Source organism: Mesocricetus auratus, unplaced genomic scaffold (genome assembly GCF_017639785.1).
Source record: "Mesocricetus auratus isolate SY011 unplaced genomic scaffold, BCM_Maur_2.0 Super-Scaffold_100691, whole genome shotgun sequence".
Lineage (NCBI taxonomy): Eukaryota > Metazoa > Chordata > Mammalia > Rodentia > Cricetidae > Mesocricetus > Mesocricetus auratus.
In genome coordinates this window covers 6,783,971-6,804,779 of record NW_024429267.1, presented here as the reverse complement: position 1 = coordinate 6,804,779, position 20,809 = coordinate 6,783,971, and the positions used below count along the sequence as shown (strand labels likewise).

Sequence of the window (20,809 nt, the reverse complement as noted above, 5' to 3'; positions counted from 1 at the left end):
TGTATATTCTCTTTCATAACTCATATCTAAATATTCCTAATATGAAGCTGCTAAATGTAAGTTTTTATATCTTTGCTAAAGACCTTTGTTGTAAATTTTCTTTTTACAGTGAAGACTACAGGAGAGACAATCCCAACAAACAATAACATTCAAGACCTTGATTTTAAAAGTCCATTTTTAGTATGATTATGTATATATGCTATGTCTATGTGTGGTTATATCCTTTGATATCAAATTGACTTGTAAGTAAGTGTCAATGTAAATCTAAAAATTTTTGTGGCACATACATGAAAACCATATTTTAAAAGACACTGTTGTTAGCATCAAAATTCAGTTTTGCAAGTAAACTCCAAGGACACACCAGGAATCTGGATTCTCATTCTTTCATACAAAGGGATCTGAGCCTTTTCTGGGCACTGAACTTTCCAAAAGGGCCAGAGTAGTCTCTGACATCACAATTCCTAGTTCTAGTGGACTAGAAGACAGAGCCAGTAAGGGCATCATGGAGGTGAAGTCAGCAGATGACTGCAAGCACATAGAGAATAGAGTAACAACAGAGACAACAGCCGGAAAGTGGAAAGTCAGGGTCTGCAGATAAAGAAGTCAGGGGAGGATCACCATAAACAGTCTTGAGTGTGAACAGAGGTTAGGGAAGAGTGAGAAGTGTGGGCACTTGGGGAGAGAATACCTTAAGAGGAAACAACATGGGGCTGGAGAGATGGCTCAATGGTTAAGAGTACTGGATGCTCTTCCAGATAACCCAGGTTGGTTCCTAGCACCCATATGAAGACATAACTGTCTGTAATTCCAGTCCCAGAGTTCTGAGTTCTGTTGTCCTATTCTGGCTACCCGAAGCACCAGGTGTGCACATGATGCACAGACAAAACACTGATACACATAAAATAAAACAACAACGAAGAGGAAACAACTTTAGTGACACTCAGGGAATGGAGGTCATGTTTCTTATCTCCAACAAGTAGGTCGGCACCCCACACCCCCACACCCATACACCTAGACTGAGTGGTGAACACACCTACTCTGCATACAATAGTCCCAACATTGATGGATTTTTTTCTCTCTCTCTTTCCTTCTAGTCTCACTTTTAACCTGCTGGAACACTCCAACCATGGCCAAACTACTATTGAAGTGCCAGACAGTGTTGTTGAAGGGGGCAACATTCTTTTACATGTTCACCATAAATTCAAGCATTGTCAAGCTTTTTCCTGATACAAAGGGTTTGATTGCAAAGGAGATGATAAAATTATACATTATAAAATAGCCACCGATTCATGTAAATGAGGGGGCAGCAATCGAGTGAAAGAGAGACAATGTTCACTAACGGATCCTCGCTGCTCTTTAATGTCACCCAGAAGAATACAGGATACTACAGTATAAAATCCTTTGATACATGTAATCAAAGTGAACAAACAAATGCATATCTCCATGAACACAGTAAGTGATTCCTTGTAACTTCTGGGTACTGGGTTGTGTAGATCCTACTTTACACACATTGACCTGTGCCTGCCTACTCTACATCTCCACATTGGAACTGGAGTCCAGTGAAGGACACACTTAGTGCAGAGACTGCAGTAGATGAAGATCCTCACCTGACTCATTAGTTCTAACAACCTGGTGTAAAAATTTTAGAGTTTTAAACAGATAAGTTGTTGATGTCATTGAAGACACCTATTTCATTGCCTTGAGGTAATACACACACACACACACACACACACACAAAATATATCATAAAATATGTTTAATGCTTTTGGAGTTCTTATTATTCTGAAAAATGATAATCTCAAATCTTGTTTCAAATGTTATCAATATAATCTGTATTTTACAAAGTTAATTGAGATATAATGCCAATATTTATTTTTAAAGTACCAACTTTTGATTTGTTGATTTCTCTATTGTAATCCCAGTCTCTTTTTTGTATTTATTTTATTCTTTCTTCCCCTCCTTCCACTAGCTTTCTTCCATAGGGTGTTCAAGTGTGAAATGTTCTTTTTTTTTTTTAAAGATTTATTTATTTATTACATATACAGTGTTCTGTCTACACGCCAGAAGAGGGCACCAGATTGAATTGTAGATGGTTGTGAGCCACCATGTGGTTGCTGGGAATTGAACTCAGGACCTCTGGAAGAGCAGTCAGTGCTCTTAACCTCTGAGCCATCTCTCCAGCCCCGTGAAATGTTCTTTTATTTCTTCCTGTAGAGATGGAGAGATCTTACAGTGTTGCTTTAAAGACTTACTGAATCAGTAAAGTAACCCTTTGACAAAATGCCACACACACAGGAACTGTTTCACAAGTATTAGCTGAAATTACTGCTACCTTTTTGTGTGGGCTGGACTAACTCACTAGAAAGGCCACAGGACAAAGCATGGCCCTACAGCTAGACTTGGAACCCAGTCAGGTCTATCCCTCTAGTCAGAAGAAGATACTTAATCACCCCCTTGTAGAGGGTCATCAGTTAAGGAGCAGAGAAGACGAGGTGATAAATTGTGTGAGGGTATGAATGTCTCCACGGCCTGATTCCCTCACATTTAAAGGTCCAATTTGTGGCCCCACTATGGTGTACTTGAGATATGATATAAAAGAACCTTGAAACAAGGGATGCAGATAACTAACAGGGGGCAGGACAGAGTTTTGTTTTTTTGTTTTTTTTTTCCTGGCTCATTATCATACTGGTTTTATTTTATTTCCAATGGAAAAGAAAAACCTCCACCCCTGCACATCTCACATCACCCCCATGGGATAACAAATTCTGAGGATTAATGAGTTCTTTTTTTTTTTGTATAGTAAGATTATTTTATTTATTTTTATTTTATTTTCCAGTTTAAATTTAGATAAGAAACAAGGTTGCTTCACAAGTCAGTTCCAGGTCCCTCTCCCTTTCCCTCCCTTCCTCCCGGGCCCTCCCCCAGCCCCCGTCCCTCCCCCCCCCCCCGTTATCCCCTCATTCCCCCAGGGAGGGTGAGGCCCTCCATGGGGGTGCAGGACAGAGTTTAAAAACTACAAAAGAGTGGCTGAGAGAGAATTCAGCAGTTACAAGCGAAGATATTCTTAACTATAATAAATCTGTCTTAACAGGAGTAGGCAAGGATCCAGGAAATCAATGTGCAAGTCATCATATAGGAAAACCTCTAAGAAAATAAGACAGAAAAAGACTCCAGTCAGAAAATGAGAACAACAGTATGAAAGCTACAATTCCAAGGTTAACATGTATTTTTAACTTTTATCTCCCTGAGTACATACCCCCACTCTTGCCTTCGTTTATAAGGCCATCCTTATCTATGAAGCTCTTCCTGAAAAGTAAACTTTCCCCCTGGCAGGAAAGCTTAAAGTCAAGTCACAAAAGGTCTGAGTAAGTTATACAGGCTATTGGAGGATGGCATAGAAGGGTGGCATATGTTTCATGATTGACATGATTGACGTAGAAATTCCTAAGGTTATAATGATCTATTCATGGTGTCTCAGGGTTCTATTGTTGTGAAGAAACATCTGGCCATGGCAATTCTTATGAAAGAAAGCATTTAGCCAGAGCTTGCTTACAGTTTCAGAAGTTTAGTCCAATCTCATAACGGCAGGGAGCATGGTGGCATGCAGGTAGATATGGTGCTGGAGAAATAGCTGGGAGTTCTACATCAGGATCTGTAGGTAGCGGGGTCACTGGGCCTGGCTTTGGTGTTTGAAATCTCAAAGCCCACCCCTAGTGACATACTTTTCCCAACAAGGCCATATTTACTCCAAGGCCACACCTCTTAATCCTTCTCAAGGAATGTCACACCTTGATGACTAAGCATTCAAATATATGAGCCTATTGGAGCCACTCTTATTCAAACACCACACATGGTAACAAAAACGATTTTAAAATGTACCTTCAATCAAGATAGTCACTTATGTCTTTGTTAAGCTTGATAAACTAACAGTTTTGGGTAACTGAGTCATAGAGAAGTCAAGATTTAGTTAAAACTGTCTGGGTTGTTTTGTCTAAGCTTTATCTAAGTATAATTAAAATAACAGAATTAAAGTTATAGAAATGTCAAAGCTGCCCTTCTGGGTGTTCAACAAAGCTTGCATGCCTATACTGAAAAGAATAAGAGTGTTAAAAAAAAAAACATAAGGTCAGCCAGGGCCCAGGGAACAATGAAAGGCCCCTCTGAGAAGTTGTCTGTCTATGAAGTCTTCAGAGATTAGACTGTAACCAATGTAGACCCTAGACATATATCAGAGAATATAAAAATTAAAACATATATTAATGATAATGTTCATGTCATCAGATGGATGATAGAGCATCTCCCCCCCCACACACTGCTACAGCTGGTTACATGATAATAAAAATCTCATTGTAACTTTAAGTTAAAATAGCTATGAGAGAGGATATGGGCCTCTTGCCATATAAAATGTTGCATAGCCTACTATACCTTAATATGTCTTTGGGCCTTCCCACTATGAAAACTAAAAATCAGCTTCTCAAAAATTACATGTTGGGTCTCCTCCACATGGCTGTCTCTAGGTTACAAGGTCTTCTTGCCCAGACTCCTCCCCTTCCATTTCCAGCCCATCTTTACCACACAGGGACTGAATACTGAGAAAAAGATGGAAAGAAAACAAGTTGGGACTGACTTGGAACAGGCTTTTCTGCTGCTGTTAATCCCTGAAACTGCAGCTCGAAAGTCTGAAAGAGATAGTACACATTACACCCAAATAAAAAGACTGCTAACAGCAGTGCTCATAGAAAGTACATCTTATCACAAGAAAACCCTTTAAAATCACACACACACACAGAGATTTAATACATACCTTAAAAATAAAACTATATGTAGATAACTGAATAGTTGAATAAAGTGGGTTAAATTTATAATACATAAACTCAATAAGACTGTTAACAACACTTGTGTGGCAAGAATGTTCCAGACTCGAGTAGTACCCTGAATAAATTATGTTAGTCTCACTACAGGATAGGGATGCCTGAGGAGATAAGACTAACAAAGTCTACCTCAGCCACTAGCACCTCAGGGCCCCCCTCACTCCATAGCCTCGCTCCACTCCAGAGCCTCACCTCCCGATCTCCCGCTCTCTCTGACAGGAGCACCCCTGAATTCTGAGCTGGGCTCCGCCCATTCTGACCGGCCAAGGAGCGTCTCGAGGCCCCGCCTCCCAGGCTCCGCCCCACGCAAGGTTTAAGTGGGCGTGGAACACTACCAGGCTCCGCCTTCTGATGCCCTTCTGACTGTGCATCCGAAGTTGCGCCCCTGCTCCTTTGAGCTTGGAGCTCTGTGAGTCCAGCCAGCGACCCGCCCTTATGGGCCATGGAGCATCTGGAGCCCTGCCTTGTCCGCCGTGACTGGAGTGCTTAGAGGCCCCGCACGCCAAGCCCCGCTCTGCCATCCACACTGACAGGCCGTGGAACACAGCAAGAACCCGCCTCACGAGCTTCGTCTAATCCACTCTCTGACCTGAGCACCTCCAGGCCCCGCCTTCCGAGCTCCGCCCCTCCCTCGGCTCCCTTAGGCTTTGGAGCACCACGAGGCGAGCCTCAAGAGCTCCGCCCAGCCCCCTGCTGGGACAGAGCACCCGGAGCCTTGCGACCTGGCCTCGCTCCTCATCCTGCACCCACTGCTCGCTGGATACCACGGGTCCCCCAGGCTCCCTGGACTGGCTTCTGCGGTCGCCATGACCGCGGCAGTGTTCTTCGGTTGCGCCTTCATCGCCTTCGGGCCCGCGCTCGCTCTCTACATTTTCACCATCGCCACCGATCCTTTGCGCGTCATCTTCCTCATCGTCGGGTGAAACTGCCCCAAGTCCTTGACACAGCGGGTCTCCTCCCGCGCCGGGGCTCCCATGACCTCGGGGATCACCACCCCCAGTATCTCCAGCCTGTGGGACAGCGAGGGCTGAAAGGAGGGGAGGAGCCTGCCCCCCTGAGAGGGTCTGAGGAGAAGGGCAGGCTGAGCAGGCGCCCCTGCGGATCTAGGCTTCTGTGGGCTAAGTGTGGCAACACTGAGATACATTCCTGTGTGGAGCCTTCGTCTTCCCGTAGGAGACCCCATCTCCCCAGGTGCTCTGTGGCATCGAAGAGTCGTTCTCGTCTGTCATTAAAGTCACCTGGGGATCAGTGGCCCACTCAACCCCCATCCTGGGACTCAGAATGCCTGTGAGGGGTTTGGGCTCAGATTTTTCTTGTAGACCCTCGGGGTAATGGTTGGGGTGCAGCCGAGGGTGGAAGCCTGAGAAAACGCAGCAACACCTGAGCAGGCATGTCCTCCTGAGAGCTTGGTAAATACCGAACTCTGCTGGTGCATGTGGTCCTGGTCTCTGCACCTGCCAGAAGGTTTCAGCTTCAGAATTTTACACAGTGCACACTACTAATATAGGGTTAGATATGCGTTTTTCTGTCAAAGAAAAAAGACACTTATCTTTACAGATATCTAGCCATTAAATACATACTTTCTGACGAATTTTGAGGATGTGAAAATTGCAATAGTCACTGGTTGTATATTTCCAGGGTACACCAAAGAGGCAAAGCCTTTCTGAGGAAAAATAGTCAACGACCAAGTTCCTCTTAGCCAGTCCTTGGCAGGTAGTGTCTTAATGTGCACGTGGTGGTCACTGAGCACGTTCTTGTTGAGCAAATGTGACATTTCTCCTGGACTATTTTCTCGCTAGGAAAAAAATGGACCATTAATCAGTAACTGCTGATCCAGAACGCCAACCACTTCAAAGAATTTTTTCCCCAATTAAAAAATCAAGATCTTGGTTTCTTCTCCATCATATTTGAAGTCATTATTAGTCTCGTGCTTCTGTTAACTTGTGGCTTTTTCCTTCTACATTCCAGTGCCTTCTTCTGGCTGGTATCTCTTCTGCTTTCATCTGTTTTCTGGTACCTAGTGAGAGTCATTACTGACAACAGAGATGGACCTATACAGAAGTACCTACTCATCTTCGGAGTGTTGCTCTCTGTCTGTATCCAAGAACTGTTCAGGCTTGCATATTATAGACTGTTAAAGTAAGTTAAATGTTTGAACTTTATTTTCCCAGTTAGACTTGAGTTATGATTTGGTGATTGTTGCATTTCTAGCCTGAAAATATGGAGTATTTAAACTTATGACCTGGCTTACCTACCTTCCCTCATTCCCTTCCTTTTTCTTTCCCTCTTTCATTTCCTTCCTCCCAAAAATGTTTTTCAAGAATTGGTCAATGCCAGCTCAGAAGGCTGGCAGACAGCTAGGATAGCAGATGAGGAGGAAGACCCCACCTTTGAGGAGGAAAATGAAGAAATTGGAGGAGGAGCAGAAGGTGGACAGGGGAAAAGAAAGAGACTTTTCTCCAAAGAATTACGAAGTATGATGTATGGGTTTGGGGATGACCAGAATCCTTACATTGAGTCAGTGGATATTCTTGAAGACCTTCATAGAGTTCATTACTGAAATGACTCACAAGGCAATGTCAATTGGAAGACAGGGTCGAGTGCAAGTTGAAGATATTGTCTTCCTGTTTAGGAAGGACCCAAGGAAGTTTGCTAGAGTTGACGAAGCCAACTATGGATCTTGACACGATTTTTAATATGTGAAATTTTGATATTTTGTTTGGAAACCATACATTATAACTTGTCTACAGTAATATCATGATAGCTAAGTACCCAATGAAAGAGGTCTTCAATTTTACCTTTATAACTTGAGCCTTTCATTGCCTATCTGTCTTTATCTGACTGTATTTAATTCTTTGCTGGGCTTTAGTGACTACTAACAAAGTATTGCCCACTGTGTAGGTCCATCTGAAGAAGGTGAAGTAGTATTTAGGTAGACTCATGTGTTTCAAGCTATATACCATAGCTGCATAGTATGCAATCTAAATATCCTTTTGACTTTATGAAAGTCGAGACTTGTACTTTATGTATTTCAAGTTTTTATGGCAGTCACATGGAAAGTTATTAAAGAGAATGAACTGGTTTGTGTTTCTTTTAAGGAACTAAGATCTGTCTTAATAGATCATTTTAATATTTTCTAAAGAATGCTTTAAAAAAACATTTTCTATAATTTCAAGTCTACAAAAGGAAAAACGCATTTAAGAACAAAGCCTGAGGCATAAGCTCCCTTTTGGGGTTAGTATGTAAGTGAATATATTTAAATTGATCTCTCATGCTATTCTTCATTCAATACTAGAGGTTTTGGTGTACTCAGATTTTGCTTAAATATCTATACTGCCACAACTAGGTTTAGGCTTTACTTTAAGGGACCAACTCAACCAAAGTTTTTCTGCCTGAATTTGCTGCCATGATTAAAATGTGGAACATTTATACCCCCCCCTTTTTTTAAAATAATTGCAGTCAAATAAGTTTATTTCATGAGTCAGGGCTCAAGAGCAATTACTACATTGTTAATGAATGAATGAGTGAGATGATTGTGACTGTCTAACAGGATAAAGCCTTGTACAATGAGAAGTTGGCATATGACTACAATGGTAGCCATTTCTGCACAATTTTTTTATTTTCTTAACATTGATTTTTATCTTGTATGTATTAATGTTTGGCCTGTATGTATGTCTCTGCACCATGTATATGCCTGTTGTCCAAGAAGGCCAGAAGAGGACAACAGATCCCCTGGACCTGAAGATATAAACAGTTGTGAGTCACCATAAGGGTGCTTGGAATAGAGCCTAGGTTCTCTGGAAGAGCAGCCAGTGCTCTCAACTGCTGAGCTATCTTTCTAGCCCTTTCCACACAAACTTTTGAAAATTTCAAGTTATTTGCCTAAAACATAACTGTCATTGCCTACAAAACATCTTCAGTAACTCCTGTGTTGTCTAAAACTGTTGTATGGTGCCTAAAATGTATGGAAGTTATATTTGGATTGCAAGTTTTACAACCTAATTCAGTTTTTTTAAAATAGTGATATAATAAACATTTTATGATTTTAGAAATAGTTTTATATTTACAGAAAAGTAAAAAGCTAAGATAACCACTGCTACAGTTTTTTTTTGTTTTTTCCTGTCTATGTCCCATTCAGTGTGTCCCCCTCCCCCCAGCCCCCACCAAAGGTCTTGGGACAAGCTAGGCAAAAGCTCTATCATTGACCTATACTCTCAGCCCTGATTGTTTTCTTTTCTTTTTAGAAGTGTCTCTGTTTTTTTTTTAATTTCCTAAAATGGTGCATTAAGGAGGCTAAAGATGTAGCCCTGGATCCAATCCCTAATCCCCTGCACCTCATAAACCATGCATTGTGGTACACACCTGTAATCTTAGTTACTTGGTGATTTTTGAAGCCAACCTAGTTACACAGACCATCTCAAAACAATCAAATGAATAAACAAACAAAAAGAAAAAAACCAGTAGTAGAACATGTACTTGGCATGGTTGAGGCATGGGTTCAGTTCCTGAACCCAAGGGAAAAATTGCTGTTAGAAGGATGAGAATGATTTCCGTTTCCCATTGTGCAAGAGAGAAGGGGTAATACGTATAGCCATAGTGGAAATTACAACAGAATGTCAATAAGTTAAAGATAAAGGCTTAATGAGATTGATGACCTTACCTTATATGCCAAGTAGAGCCTTCATGCAGTAGCTGATGGAAGCAGAAGCAGACACCCACAGCTAAACTCTGAGTCTAACTCCTGGAATCCAGTTTCAGAGAGGGAGGAATGACAAAGAGGTCAAGACCAGGCTGGAAAAACTCACAGAAAGAGCTGATGTGAACAAGGGGGAGTTCATGGATCCCAGACTGGTTGCTGGGAAACCAGCGTAGGACTGTTCCAGACCCCCTGAACGAGGATGTCAGTTTGGAGGTCTGGTTAATCTATGGGGTCTCTGATAGTGGATCAATATTTATCCCTTGTATACGAATGGACTTTGGGACCCCATTCAACACAGAGGGATATTCTCTCAGCCCAGACACATAGGGGAGGGCCTAGGCCCTACTCCAAATTATGTAACAGACTTTGAAGATCCCCCATGGAAGGCCTCACCCTCCCTGGGGAGCAAAAAGGGAATGGGATAGGGGGTCTTTGGGGGGCAGGGGAGGAGGGCAGGGAGAGGGAACTAGGATTGACATGCAAAACAAGTCTGTTTCCAATTTCAATTTTAAAAAAAGATAAAGGCCTAAGACTTTGGAGAAAAGAAAATTCAGAGAGATAGATCCCTCAGGATAAATAAATATTCACTGAGCTCAGAAATTAGAGCATTACTTTTATTCCTATTGAACTCAATCCTTATTGACTTGTTACTGATATTTTAAGTTTTTTCTTTCATGGAAACACCAGCTGGGTGGAGTTGTTGGAAATCTCACTTAACTTCAGTTATTGAAAATGGGTTGGGAGATGGTTCAGCAGCTAAGAGCACTGGTTGCTCTTCCAGTGGACACGGGTTCAATTCCCAGCACCCACAGGGCAGCTCATACTAACTCCAGTTCAAGAGAATCCAACACTCCCACACAGATATATATGCAGGCAAAACACCAATGCACATAATAATAAATGAATCTTAAAGAGAAAAGGAAAATGTGCCAGAGCTGGCTGTGCTGGAATAGGCCTTTAATCCCAGCCTTCAAGAGGATGAAGAGGAGGTGCCTCTGAGTTCTAAGCCAGTCTGGTCTACATAGTGAGTTCCAGGACATTCAGGCTGTGTAGAGGGAGCCTTTCACAAACAAAGCAAAATAACAAAAAAGAGTGCTAGGTTTCACTTAAATGGATTCTGGATTAAAATCTGGAGTGTAACTTGATCAGAAGCCTCATTAAGTATCTGGTTTTGAAGGGTTCTGTGACCTGCCTAATATACAGCTTTTTTATTTAAAAATGAAAAATGTGTTTTCTTTTAGAAGAGACAGCGAGGGTTTGAAGAGCATAAACCCTGAGGAGACAGCACCCTCAATGAGACTGTTGGCCTATGGTAAGTCAGACCCTGAGGTGTCATAAGGAAAATCAATACAAGTGCTAGAGAGGTGTGGCTCAGTAGTTAAGAGCACCTAGTGCTCTTGCAGAACCCAGATGATAGCTCACAACCACCTGCAACTCTAGTTCTGTGGAATCCAACACCTGCATAGCCTACTCATGGTACACATAAACTCAAGCAAGCAAGCGCGCACACACAGGCTCTAGGTCTCTATGTAGAATTAGCTCAGTCTGGCCTGGATTCCCACCTTGAAATCACAGTTACTCCCTTACAGTTTGGCTACAATAAACCAAAGCCAGGGCCTTCAGCACATTACCCTCTTCCTCTCCGGTTTCTTCTGTGCCTCTCCTTTGTTCATTGATCTACCTCCTGTACTTCCTTTCCTCCTCTCCTTTCTCACTCAGCCTTCCAGAGCTGACTGTCTGATGCTTCAGCAACAGCAGATGTAGCCTTTTCCCTGCAGTGAAATAGTGTCCCCCAGTCCTTGCAAATTAGATTTGAACTGAACTCATAACAGGAAAAGGGCTTAACGGTGTTTTTCTTCCTCTTTAGTTTCTGGCTTGGGCTTTGGAATCATGAGTGGAGTGTTTTCCTTTGTGAACACCCTGTCTGACTCCTTGGGGCCAGGCACAGTGGGCATCCATGGGGATTCTCCACAGTTCTTCCTTAATTCAGGTATGTATGTGCCATAGCTGTGGGTGTTCAGGGTCCTGCTCTAAAGGAGCATCCTTATTAGAATCCATTGTCTTCAGAATTCAAGTGAATTCTTTTAAAGGGAAGGTATTCCTTTTTAAAGGGAAGATGTTCCTAGGTTCTATAAGTGAAGGACCTGGGAGTGAAGATAGGGGTTTGATTGGAGTACTTTAGAATATTTTAGGAATTTATCTTGTGTAAAATTTATTCATTTACCAAGCAGTGGTGGCACACACCTTTAATCATAGCATTCAAGAGGCAGAGACAGGCAGATCTTGATGAGTTTGAGGCCAGCCTGGTCTACAAAGTGAGTTCCATGACAGCCTCCAAAGCTACACAGAGAAAACCCTATATCAAAAACAAAAACAAAAATAAAACCAAAACCCAAAAACCAACAACAATATCAAAACCCAAGCAAAGACACACACACACACACACACACACACACACACACTTGACTATACTAAAACGTTACAGTATTGTTGAAATATTAACAGCTAATTTTTATGATCTTTGTTTTGTCTTTATATTTATCTTCAATATAAACCTGTAAGCCACTACTTATTTTTCTTGCCCAGTGCTAGAGATTCAACACAAGACCCCTAGTCCTAAGTTCTAATCTTTGATTAGTGTGTAATTCTGTGTCTTTTACAGATAGACAGAATGATTTGATCTTTAAATTCAGAGAAAAATATAGTAGATAAATATTTTTATGAAAAGATACGGTTAAAAAGAACCAACTTTTTTCACATTGCTTTTCATTCACCAACTATAAGTTATGACACAGTGGTCACAAGTTTTTTTCATAATTAGAATATTATTTTATTAAATTTCACTTTGTTTAAAAATAGAGGAAAATGTGTTTGTAGTTGTCTAGATCAACAGCAGTTATGTCATTGAAGTCGCATACTCATTTTTTTCAATTAAATCAATGTTCACATCCAGGCCAAAGCTCATTAGGGAGTTTACCATGTTGTATGGGAAAATGACCTAACACTAAATAGTGTTTCAGTAGCTTTTAATAGAATAAAAAGGTTATAAAGATAAATGACCCATTTTTATAAGCTGTAGTAGTTTAGAGACACCATGGCAGTCCCTGAACTCAGAGACAGTCCTCCACCAGTCTGGGTTTCCTCGTTAGTTCACATCTTAGCCTCTCCTGTGGACGTCAGTGCAGTCAGCTTCTCAAGTGAATGCATCCTCTGTGAAGCCAGCAAGCTAGTCTTCCCTGTTTGAAAAGTCTTTGATTTCTGAGACCTATAGCATCCAGTTCAGACCCTTTAACTCTGACAATGAGTTAAGGAAAAGTGAGTTAATGGATCGTTCTTCTTAATGTTTCCTCCAACACAGCAGATTGCCTTTGTGAATATTCCCAAACTGGGATATTTCAGGCATAAAATTAAAATGTTAATAATTCTAGGTTTGTGCCAGGCAGTGGTGGTGCACACCTTTAATCCCAGCACTCGGGAGGCAAAGGCAGGCGAATCTCTCTGTGAGTTTGAGGTCAACCTGGTCTACAAGAGCTAATTCCAGGACAGCCTCCAAAGCCACAGAGAAACCCTGTCTCAAAAAAAATAATTCTAGGTTTGTAAAAATATAGTTTTAGTGGCTAATGTCTGTCAGTGTCCAGTCGAAACAAACATGACGACACCGTCTGTATTTTAAGTTTTCTTGGTTTACATTGTTGAAAGAGCTTTCATCGTTTCAGCTTCATGTATTTCTACCTTTTGTCCTCTAGATGGTGCAAATTCCCTTCAGTAAACCAGGCTGTTTTCAAGGGCAGCTTAAAATGAGTCCCTTGTAGACTTGTATCTAAAATGGTAATTGGAATAAATAAGGAATTTGAGATTGTTAATGAGTGTCTCTATCTCTGTCAGTGTGTGTCAATACTACACATATTGTATGATTCCTGTATGTACATGAATTTTTATGTTACAGACAGGCATAGTTTATGAAGTATGCTTGTAAGGTATTCTTTGTTATCTGTGGTTGTGGAGCAGACAAGCAGTAAGGTAAACTCGTTGCCATTTCCTTGAAATGCTTGGTAGAGAAGGAAGTATGAGATTGAGCTTACAAGTTCAAGTCATATCACTGATTTAGTATTTGGGGACAAGTCTTTTTGACTGTACGTATGCAGTCTTTAAATAATTATTAAAGTTGTCACCATACCTTCTGCCCATGATAACTAAAAAACAAACACCTAACTGCATAAAGCATTGTATAAATATTACAGAGAGGAAGAGAACTATAAGAGTACATGTGGACAGTGCAGTTCTTTGCCTATGTACACCAACTGTGATTAAGTGAAGATGTGAATATTGTTTAATTTCTGTCTCTCCAGTTGTGTGCTAAATAATGTAAGCAAGGACTATGGCTATCTTGTTTATGGTCATATCCCATCCATAGAGCCTTGTGGATTCCATTTTTACTATATAAAATTTGATAAATATTTATTAAAAATAGAACTAGTCACTGCTTTTTGAATTAGAGAAGTTTACTTAAAGATAAGTAGTAACTGCACCAGCAAAGGAAGGGACTGAAGAAAAGGATGCTCCAAATACAAAGAAGAGACCTCTCCTCTACAGGTCTCAATTTCCAGATCTTTCAAGAAGGACAGAAGTAATGAACAAAAACCAGGCATGGTGGTGTACACTTGCAATCTTTGCACTCAGGAGGGAGAGGCAAGTGGAGTTCGAGGCCAGACTGATCTAAATTAAAAAAAAAAAGAAGAGAGGGAGGAGAATCCCCAGATTAGAGTCAAAAATTAAGTAAAACTATCCGGGCTGTGGTGGTAGCAGTGGCTGAGTAGCACACTAGCGGCGGAGGTGGGTGGGTCTCGGTGAGATTGAGACCACCCTAATCTACAGAGTGAGTGCCAGGACAGCAAAAGCTGTTACCACAGCGAAATCCTGTCTCAAAAACAAACAAGCAAACAAACAAGTAAAACCAAACCCAGTATTTTAAAATATAACAAGAGCTCTTAACCATGGAGCCATCTCTATAGCCCCATGATTTTCTGTCCTTGAAAAGAATAGAATAGAGAAAATTCTAGTGTTGGAATATCTGAAGGACTCTCAGGACTTTATGTACAGGAACAGGAGCTGAGAAGGGTTTATCAATAAAAATGGGAGACTCTACAGATGCTGTTAACACATCTTAATTTCTAGTTGGAATTAGTTCATTTGTTAATAAATGCCAAATGGCATTCATGTAAAGTAACTACTTGCCATAGTAAAGTTTAGCTTATGACCAGTATTGGAATTTTGAGACAAAAGTCCCATCTCTCAAAGTTCCAAAAGAATAGGATTGGTCAGCTATCCACTGTATACCATGTCAAGACTTGACAATGTGGAGAGTTTGAGAAAGAGATCAGTGTAGTGCAATGAGGAGAAGATCAGTCATGGGGATCCAGTGACCCCAAAGTCTGTCTTGATTACACTGACAAGCATTTTAGGTTTGAAGAGAAAAAATGAGGTGTAGAGGCAAAGGATGTGAACAGTTAAGCCATCAGTGTGTGGTCCTGATTGGTCAATGTCTCAGTTCTGATCCTGCAAGGTAGTCTAAAAACATCCTATTGCTTGAGGGAACAAGCAGGTTCTTGTGAGATGATTACTGTCTCAAGAAGGGAATTGCGGGCTTTATGGCACACCAGGACTTTACAGTGGTTGAGACCCTATGCTGCCCCTTGAGCTGCCTGTTAGAGGCATGTTCTTTGATACGAGGATAGGCATAATTGTTGGTTTTAGATTTGAGTTGTGTCTGTTGTTATGGTAATAGAACCTAATCTGGTCAATCCTGATGAACAAACACTTATATCCTAGGATCCTAAAATTTGTTTATCATTAACAGGCCTGGTTAGCAAACTACTCATTTTGGGGGTATAGGGGAGGCAGTGCTCCCTTAGTTAAATTCTACTTTGTATGACAATGTGGTGATATTTTACACTATCTCTTGTAACTCATCTTTGTGGGGCTTCAGTTGGATCCAGCTGACTTACCAGGTTCATGCCTGAGACAGGGAGTGTGGAATGAGAAGTATCAAGTCAAGACACTAAGAAAAAGAGACACAGGATAGAGTCTGGAGGGCAATCCAGTGACTACTGGACACCCTGAGTTTATTCTCCAACATTCTTAAATACCCCAACCAAAAAGAACATGGCAAAAGAATTCTTTAATAAGATACAAGGAAGAAACAAACCTTCTTCCTTAATTCTCTAACCATACCTTAGACTAAATTTCTCATTATTTGGCCTTGAGGGTCAAGAGTAACCATACCTCAGACCAAATCTATTGTTATTTAGATAAGACACTCAAGACCAAGATCAAACATTCTACAGTAGCCACACCTTAGACCTTTAGGTCTTATGACTTTAACCTTGGAAGGGTAGGATAGTTTTGAACTCTCTGACATTAAGCCAAGATGAAGGGGAGCCTGAAGATCAGAGTGCAAAGTTAGCCTCACTAGTTAGCTATAGGGGCCAGACAGTGGTGGCACACACCTTCAATCCCAGCACTACTCTGGGCTACACAAAATCGATCCAGTCTAAAATAAAAGAGAAACAGAGCACACACAAAGGTGATCCCAGCACTTGAAGTGACACCCTTCACTCCCAGCAGTAGGAAGGTAGAGACAGGAGTGATATGGCTGAGCAGAGAGAGCTATACAAGGCAGGAAGAGATGGGAACTCATTGCCTTCAGTCTGAGGGTTCCTGAGGACAATATTGCCCCTTTGGTGTGAGGATTCAGTAGCGGTAAGAACTAGTGGGTGGTTGCTCTGCTTCTCTGATCTTTCAGCATTTACCCCTATATCTGACTCAGGGTTTTTATTATTAAGACCAATGACAATTCAAACTGCCACAGAATATGGCAGCTTGCTCTCCTCTAGATACAACAGTTATGTCCTTTTAATATTTTGTGGATCTCTTACTTCATAAGAATATTATGCATTTTCACAGTGTGTTCTCACTCAGCATTGTGTTCCTGAGATGATACATGTTGTGGGTCATATACAGTAGTTCACTGAGTGAGTACACTGTAATTTACTTATTCATGTGGTAACAGTGGGCATTCTTTGTTATTACAGCAGTGCTGATGTAAATATACTTGTATCTCCTTATGCACATTTATAAGAATGCCGCCCTGGTAGAATTCTTAAACTTGATCGTGCATTGATTCTCTAGGAAGACTGTTTAAACTGGCTCTGCTGGGCTCCTTCCCCATTGCTTCTGATCCATCAGTGGGTGAGTACCAGGAAGTTGTACTGGTAACAGGACCCTGGGTTAGGAATATGGAGATTTGAGAACTTACTGGTTTGGAGTACAGATAGAGTATATAGTATATGTAGCTTATAGCATATATACTCAATAGTATATAGTGTAGCTTGAATGTTTTGTTGGACTGAAATAGATGCTATTTGAAAGGAAGGCTCTTTGAAAATGAGCTATGTCGGACCTAGAGATATGGCTTAGTAGTTAAAAGCACTGGATGTTCTTCTAGAAGACCTGGGTTCAATTTCCAGCACCTGCAAGGTAGCTCATAACTATAACTCCAGTCCCAGGAGATCTGATGTCTTCTTCAGGCCTGTTCACACATTAGGCACACATGTGAAGTCAATTGGTGTGAATATTTTGAGTCCTTGATACAAATCACTAAACCAGGCTCCAGCAGCAGATGTGCTGGCTTCACTCTTTGCTGGCATTATTACAGTGCCAGCCTGCAACTCACATCGTCTGGCTTGGCAGCAAGTGTCTTTACCCACTGAGCCATCTCATTGACCCTGTCTACTTCTCCTGCCTCAGATTTCTAACCTAGTCTGCCTTCTGCTCAATCCATCCTTTTCAGCCTCATTTTACCAGTCAAATGGAAATTGTTCTTTGTACATCATAGCAGCTCTTAACATTTTATCAAACATTTATTTTTACTTATGTGTGCATGTGTGGGTCAATGTGTACAATGTGTATAGGTACCCACTGAAGTCACAAGAGAGTATCAGATGCCCTGGAGCTGGAGTTATAGTCAGTTGTGAGTTTTCCTTATTGAGTGCTGGGAATCAAGTGCCAGGCTTCTCTAAGAGCAGCAAGTGAGTCATCTCTCCAGCTCAGCAGCCGTTAAAAAGGGTTGACTGGTCCATCACATTCCTCCTTGACGTCTGCTAAAAACACTATCATGATTTTCTTTTACTTCATTCTTGACTCCTTTGCTGTCTCTTTGTTTTGTTTTGTTTTGTTTTGTTTTTCAAGCTAGTGTTTCTCTGTGCAGCCTTGGCAGTCCTGGAACTTGCACTATTGACCAGGCTGGCCTTGAACTCACAGAGTTCTGCCTGCTCTCCTCCTGAGTGGCTGGGATTAAAGGCATGCATCACCATTGCCTGGCCATTGCTGACTCAGTCTTTCAGAGATTTAGAAAGGTGGCACTTATTCTTCCATTGTCTGAAGTAGCTCTTTGGGAACTCTCATCCATGGTGTGACATTAAGTTCCATGTGGAGGCTGGGTTAGTGCCTTTCCTTTTCTTGGTCTGTCCTCTGAGTATTATACTCAGACATTCAAGTGCTTGTTTGACGTCTGCCTTTTGAAATCTCATGGCCTGTAACTAAAAAACATGATATTTTTGGATATTATTTGTACCCATGCTTGCAAGCTTGTTCCTGCCTCTTCCTCCCAACCTCTTTCAAGGTTGATGCTCCTCAAGCCTTTGTATCCTTGGCAGCACATTTATCATCAGGCCAGAGATGTAAGAGTCAGTCTTGGCATCTGCCTCCCATTCACTCTGTCAACAAACCCTGTGAGCTCTCCCTGTCCACTGTCCAGCTCCACCACTACCTCCCTAAGTCACCACCCTATGTTCTCCTCACCCAGTGCAGTCTTCTATCTCATCCCCTCGATTCACCACAATCTCCTTTAATCCATTTTATACAGTTTGAAAAATCAAAATCAATCATTATTATCTCAGTTTAAGTCTTTTTACGACCCTGCATTTCCCAGAGAATAACACTCACATTGCTTATCTGCAGGCTTCGCTGTTGTCTGACCTCACCGGCTCCTCCATTCCTAAACTGTATTCATGCTGGCTGGTCTAGTTTTCATCAGTGTCCAGCTCTTTGTCCTCACCTGTGCTCCTCCCATGGCCAGGCTGCACAGAGCTAGTTCATTCCTCTTGCTATCTGTGTCAGGTTAAGTGCCATATTATCAGACCTCCATCACCCATAAGTAGATCACCTTGTTCTCTTCCTGGCATTAACCACATCTGTAGCTATTCTCTCTTACTATCCTTCATCAACTATTTATTTCATTATTTCTTCATTGTCTGTGCTACTTAGTAGTATTTAAGTCCCGTGATGGTGGAAACTTGTCTTCAGTAATTTCACTCGCTGCACCTTGTGTCACTCTGTCAGTCATACTTTGGTGCTGGGATCGAACCCAGAGCTTCATGCATAATGAACATGCACTCTACCACTGAGTGTGCTCCTGTTAGTGTTTTATGAGGATTAAAATTTTGGAATCCACCAAAAACTAATTCTGCTTTCTCATGTTCCTCTGAATACTAATGGCTCATATTAAAGCAATCTAGATATCCCTGACTTGGTTGCAAATTCTTCGAGCCAATTTAAATTAACCCAGAAATGGCTATAAACCAGGGCCAAGTGCTCCATGTGCTTTCTGGTAAGTATCCCATTAGGTTCTGGCTAACATCTTTCTTCTGGGGTTGCCATTTGTGTCGAGCAAAGTGCAAGTTCACAGACCAGTGTCTTCTGTGCCTTCCTGAGTCTTTAACACATGATAGTCATCTCGTGTCTGTAAGATGCAGTCCAGCTATTGAAAGCTGTGAGTTTCCCTCTATCTCTGTTTATTCCACAGGTTTCAAAAGCTGACTTATTTTTCCCTTGCAGACCTTCCTAAGTCCTTATTATGGAGCAAATCTGGTATCAGCATTTATAATCATGGTGTTCATGGGCATCTGGGCATTTTTTGTTGCTGGAGGTAGCTGCCGAAGCCTGAAACTCTGCCTGCTCTGCCAAGACAAGGACTTTCTTCTTCACAACCAGCGCTCCAGATAACCTCCGACAGTCAGCACCTCCAGAATGCAACCCGTGACTTTAGAGGAAGCACAGCTGTGTCCTTCCCCTTTGCTCCTGTAACTTAGATGCAACGGAACTGTCTAATCTGGAACTGTCCATGTGCTCTCATGCAGCAGCCTCTGGAAGAGCTGCAGTGTAGCCTTCAGCCTGGCTGCACATTTGAATCACCTGGGGAAGTAAAGGTTGATGCTTCTGGGCTTCCCCTCCAGACTTGATTATCCTGGATGTGCAGCTGAGAATCACTGAGGTCCAATGGGAAGTTCTGAGAACAACCAAAGAGAATGAGGTTTGGTATTTAACTGTCTCCTAAGCCAACTTCTGCTGAGCAAGTAAATTTCTGAATTAGTAACCTGGGTAGGCCTTGTCTTTTTATTTCCTAATGTCACCAAGGCTGAACGGCTGTTCTCTATGTGAATGGCTTTCATGGCCTTCACTAGCGCCATACGCTGTGCCTTTAAATGTAGTAACCTACACTCACATTATAACTTAGCTAAGGTAAGGTTTGTATATAACATGCATTTTCTTCAAGGTTTATTTTTCCATTTTAAGGTTTCCTTCCTGAGGCATTAAATTACTCTTTTTAGTATAAATCCAGGCTCTTTAAGAGTGATTACACGCTGACTTCCTTGGAAGAGGCTAAAATTGTGCCAAGTCCATGAGCCTTCTCAGTTAAAAGCTGCAGTGTGTGCTGTCTGAAACTGGACTGGCCGAGGAAAAGCTCACCATTTGTATCTCTGGGAAGGCGGGCAGGGATATGAATGATGTATCCTCAGCAGAGCTTCTCTGGACCTTGTGAGAGCGGCTAAAAGCACAAAGTAGTGTGATGCTGGCACCTTTCATTTGCTCCTGTGTCACTAAACTGCACCATCACCCAAATGATACAAGGTGAAATTGGGGATGGACATTAAAGTGCCATATTTCAAGCTGGCATGTAACTTTTCATCTTCAGCAGGTTTGTCTAGGTTATGATTGCAGTGAAACAGAAATCCCTTCATAAGAATACCCAGGAAAATGGGAATTAATATACCACTAGACCCAGCAATTCCACTCTAGGCATATATCCAAATGAGGCAAGTTCATACAACAAGGGCATCTGCTCCACTATGTTCATAGCAGCATTATTTGTAATAGCCAGAACCTGGAAGCAACCTAGATG

At 41.6% G+C, this 20,809-nt stretch overlaps 1 protein-coding gene across 1 annotated transcript; it reads left to right on the top strand.

The window, feature by feature from the left end:
- The first annotated feature begins 502 nt into the window (after positions 1 to 502).
- On the top strand, positions 503 to 20,002 carry LOC101841995. Its single transcript, XM_040740219.1, has 7 exons — positions 503 to 547; positions 5,362 to 6,062; positions 6,840 to 7,010; positions 10,812 to 10,882; positions 11,438 to 11,560; positions 16,759 to 16,818; positions 19,465 to 20,002. The coding sequence occupies exons 1-7, from the start codon at positions 503 to 505 to the stop codon at positions 19,557 to 19,559; spliced, it is 1,266 nt and encodes a 421-aa protein (XP_040596153.1). The 3' UTR covers positions 19,560 to 20,002.
- Positions 20,003 to 20,809: the final 807 nt, after the last annotated feature.

Coding starts and splice junctions, on each gene's coding strand:
- LOC101841995 (XM_040740219.1), top strand. CDS start 503: ATGGAGGTGAAGTCAGCAGATGACTGCAAGCACATAGAGAATAGA. Junction 548..5,361: donor GCAAGCACATAGAGAATAGA/GTAACAACAGAG, acceptor TGGAGTGCTTAG/AGGCCCCGCACGCCAAGCCC. Junction 10,883..11,437: donor AATGAGACTGTTGGCCTATG/GTAAGTCAGACC, acceptor CTTCCTCTTTAG/TTTCTGGCTTGGGCTTTGGA.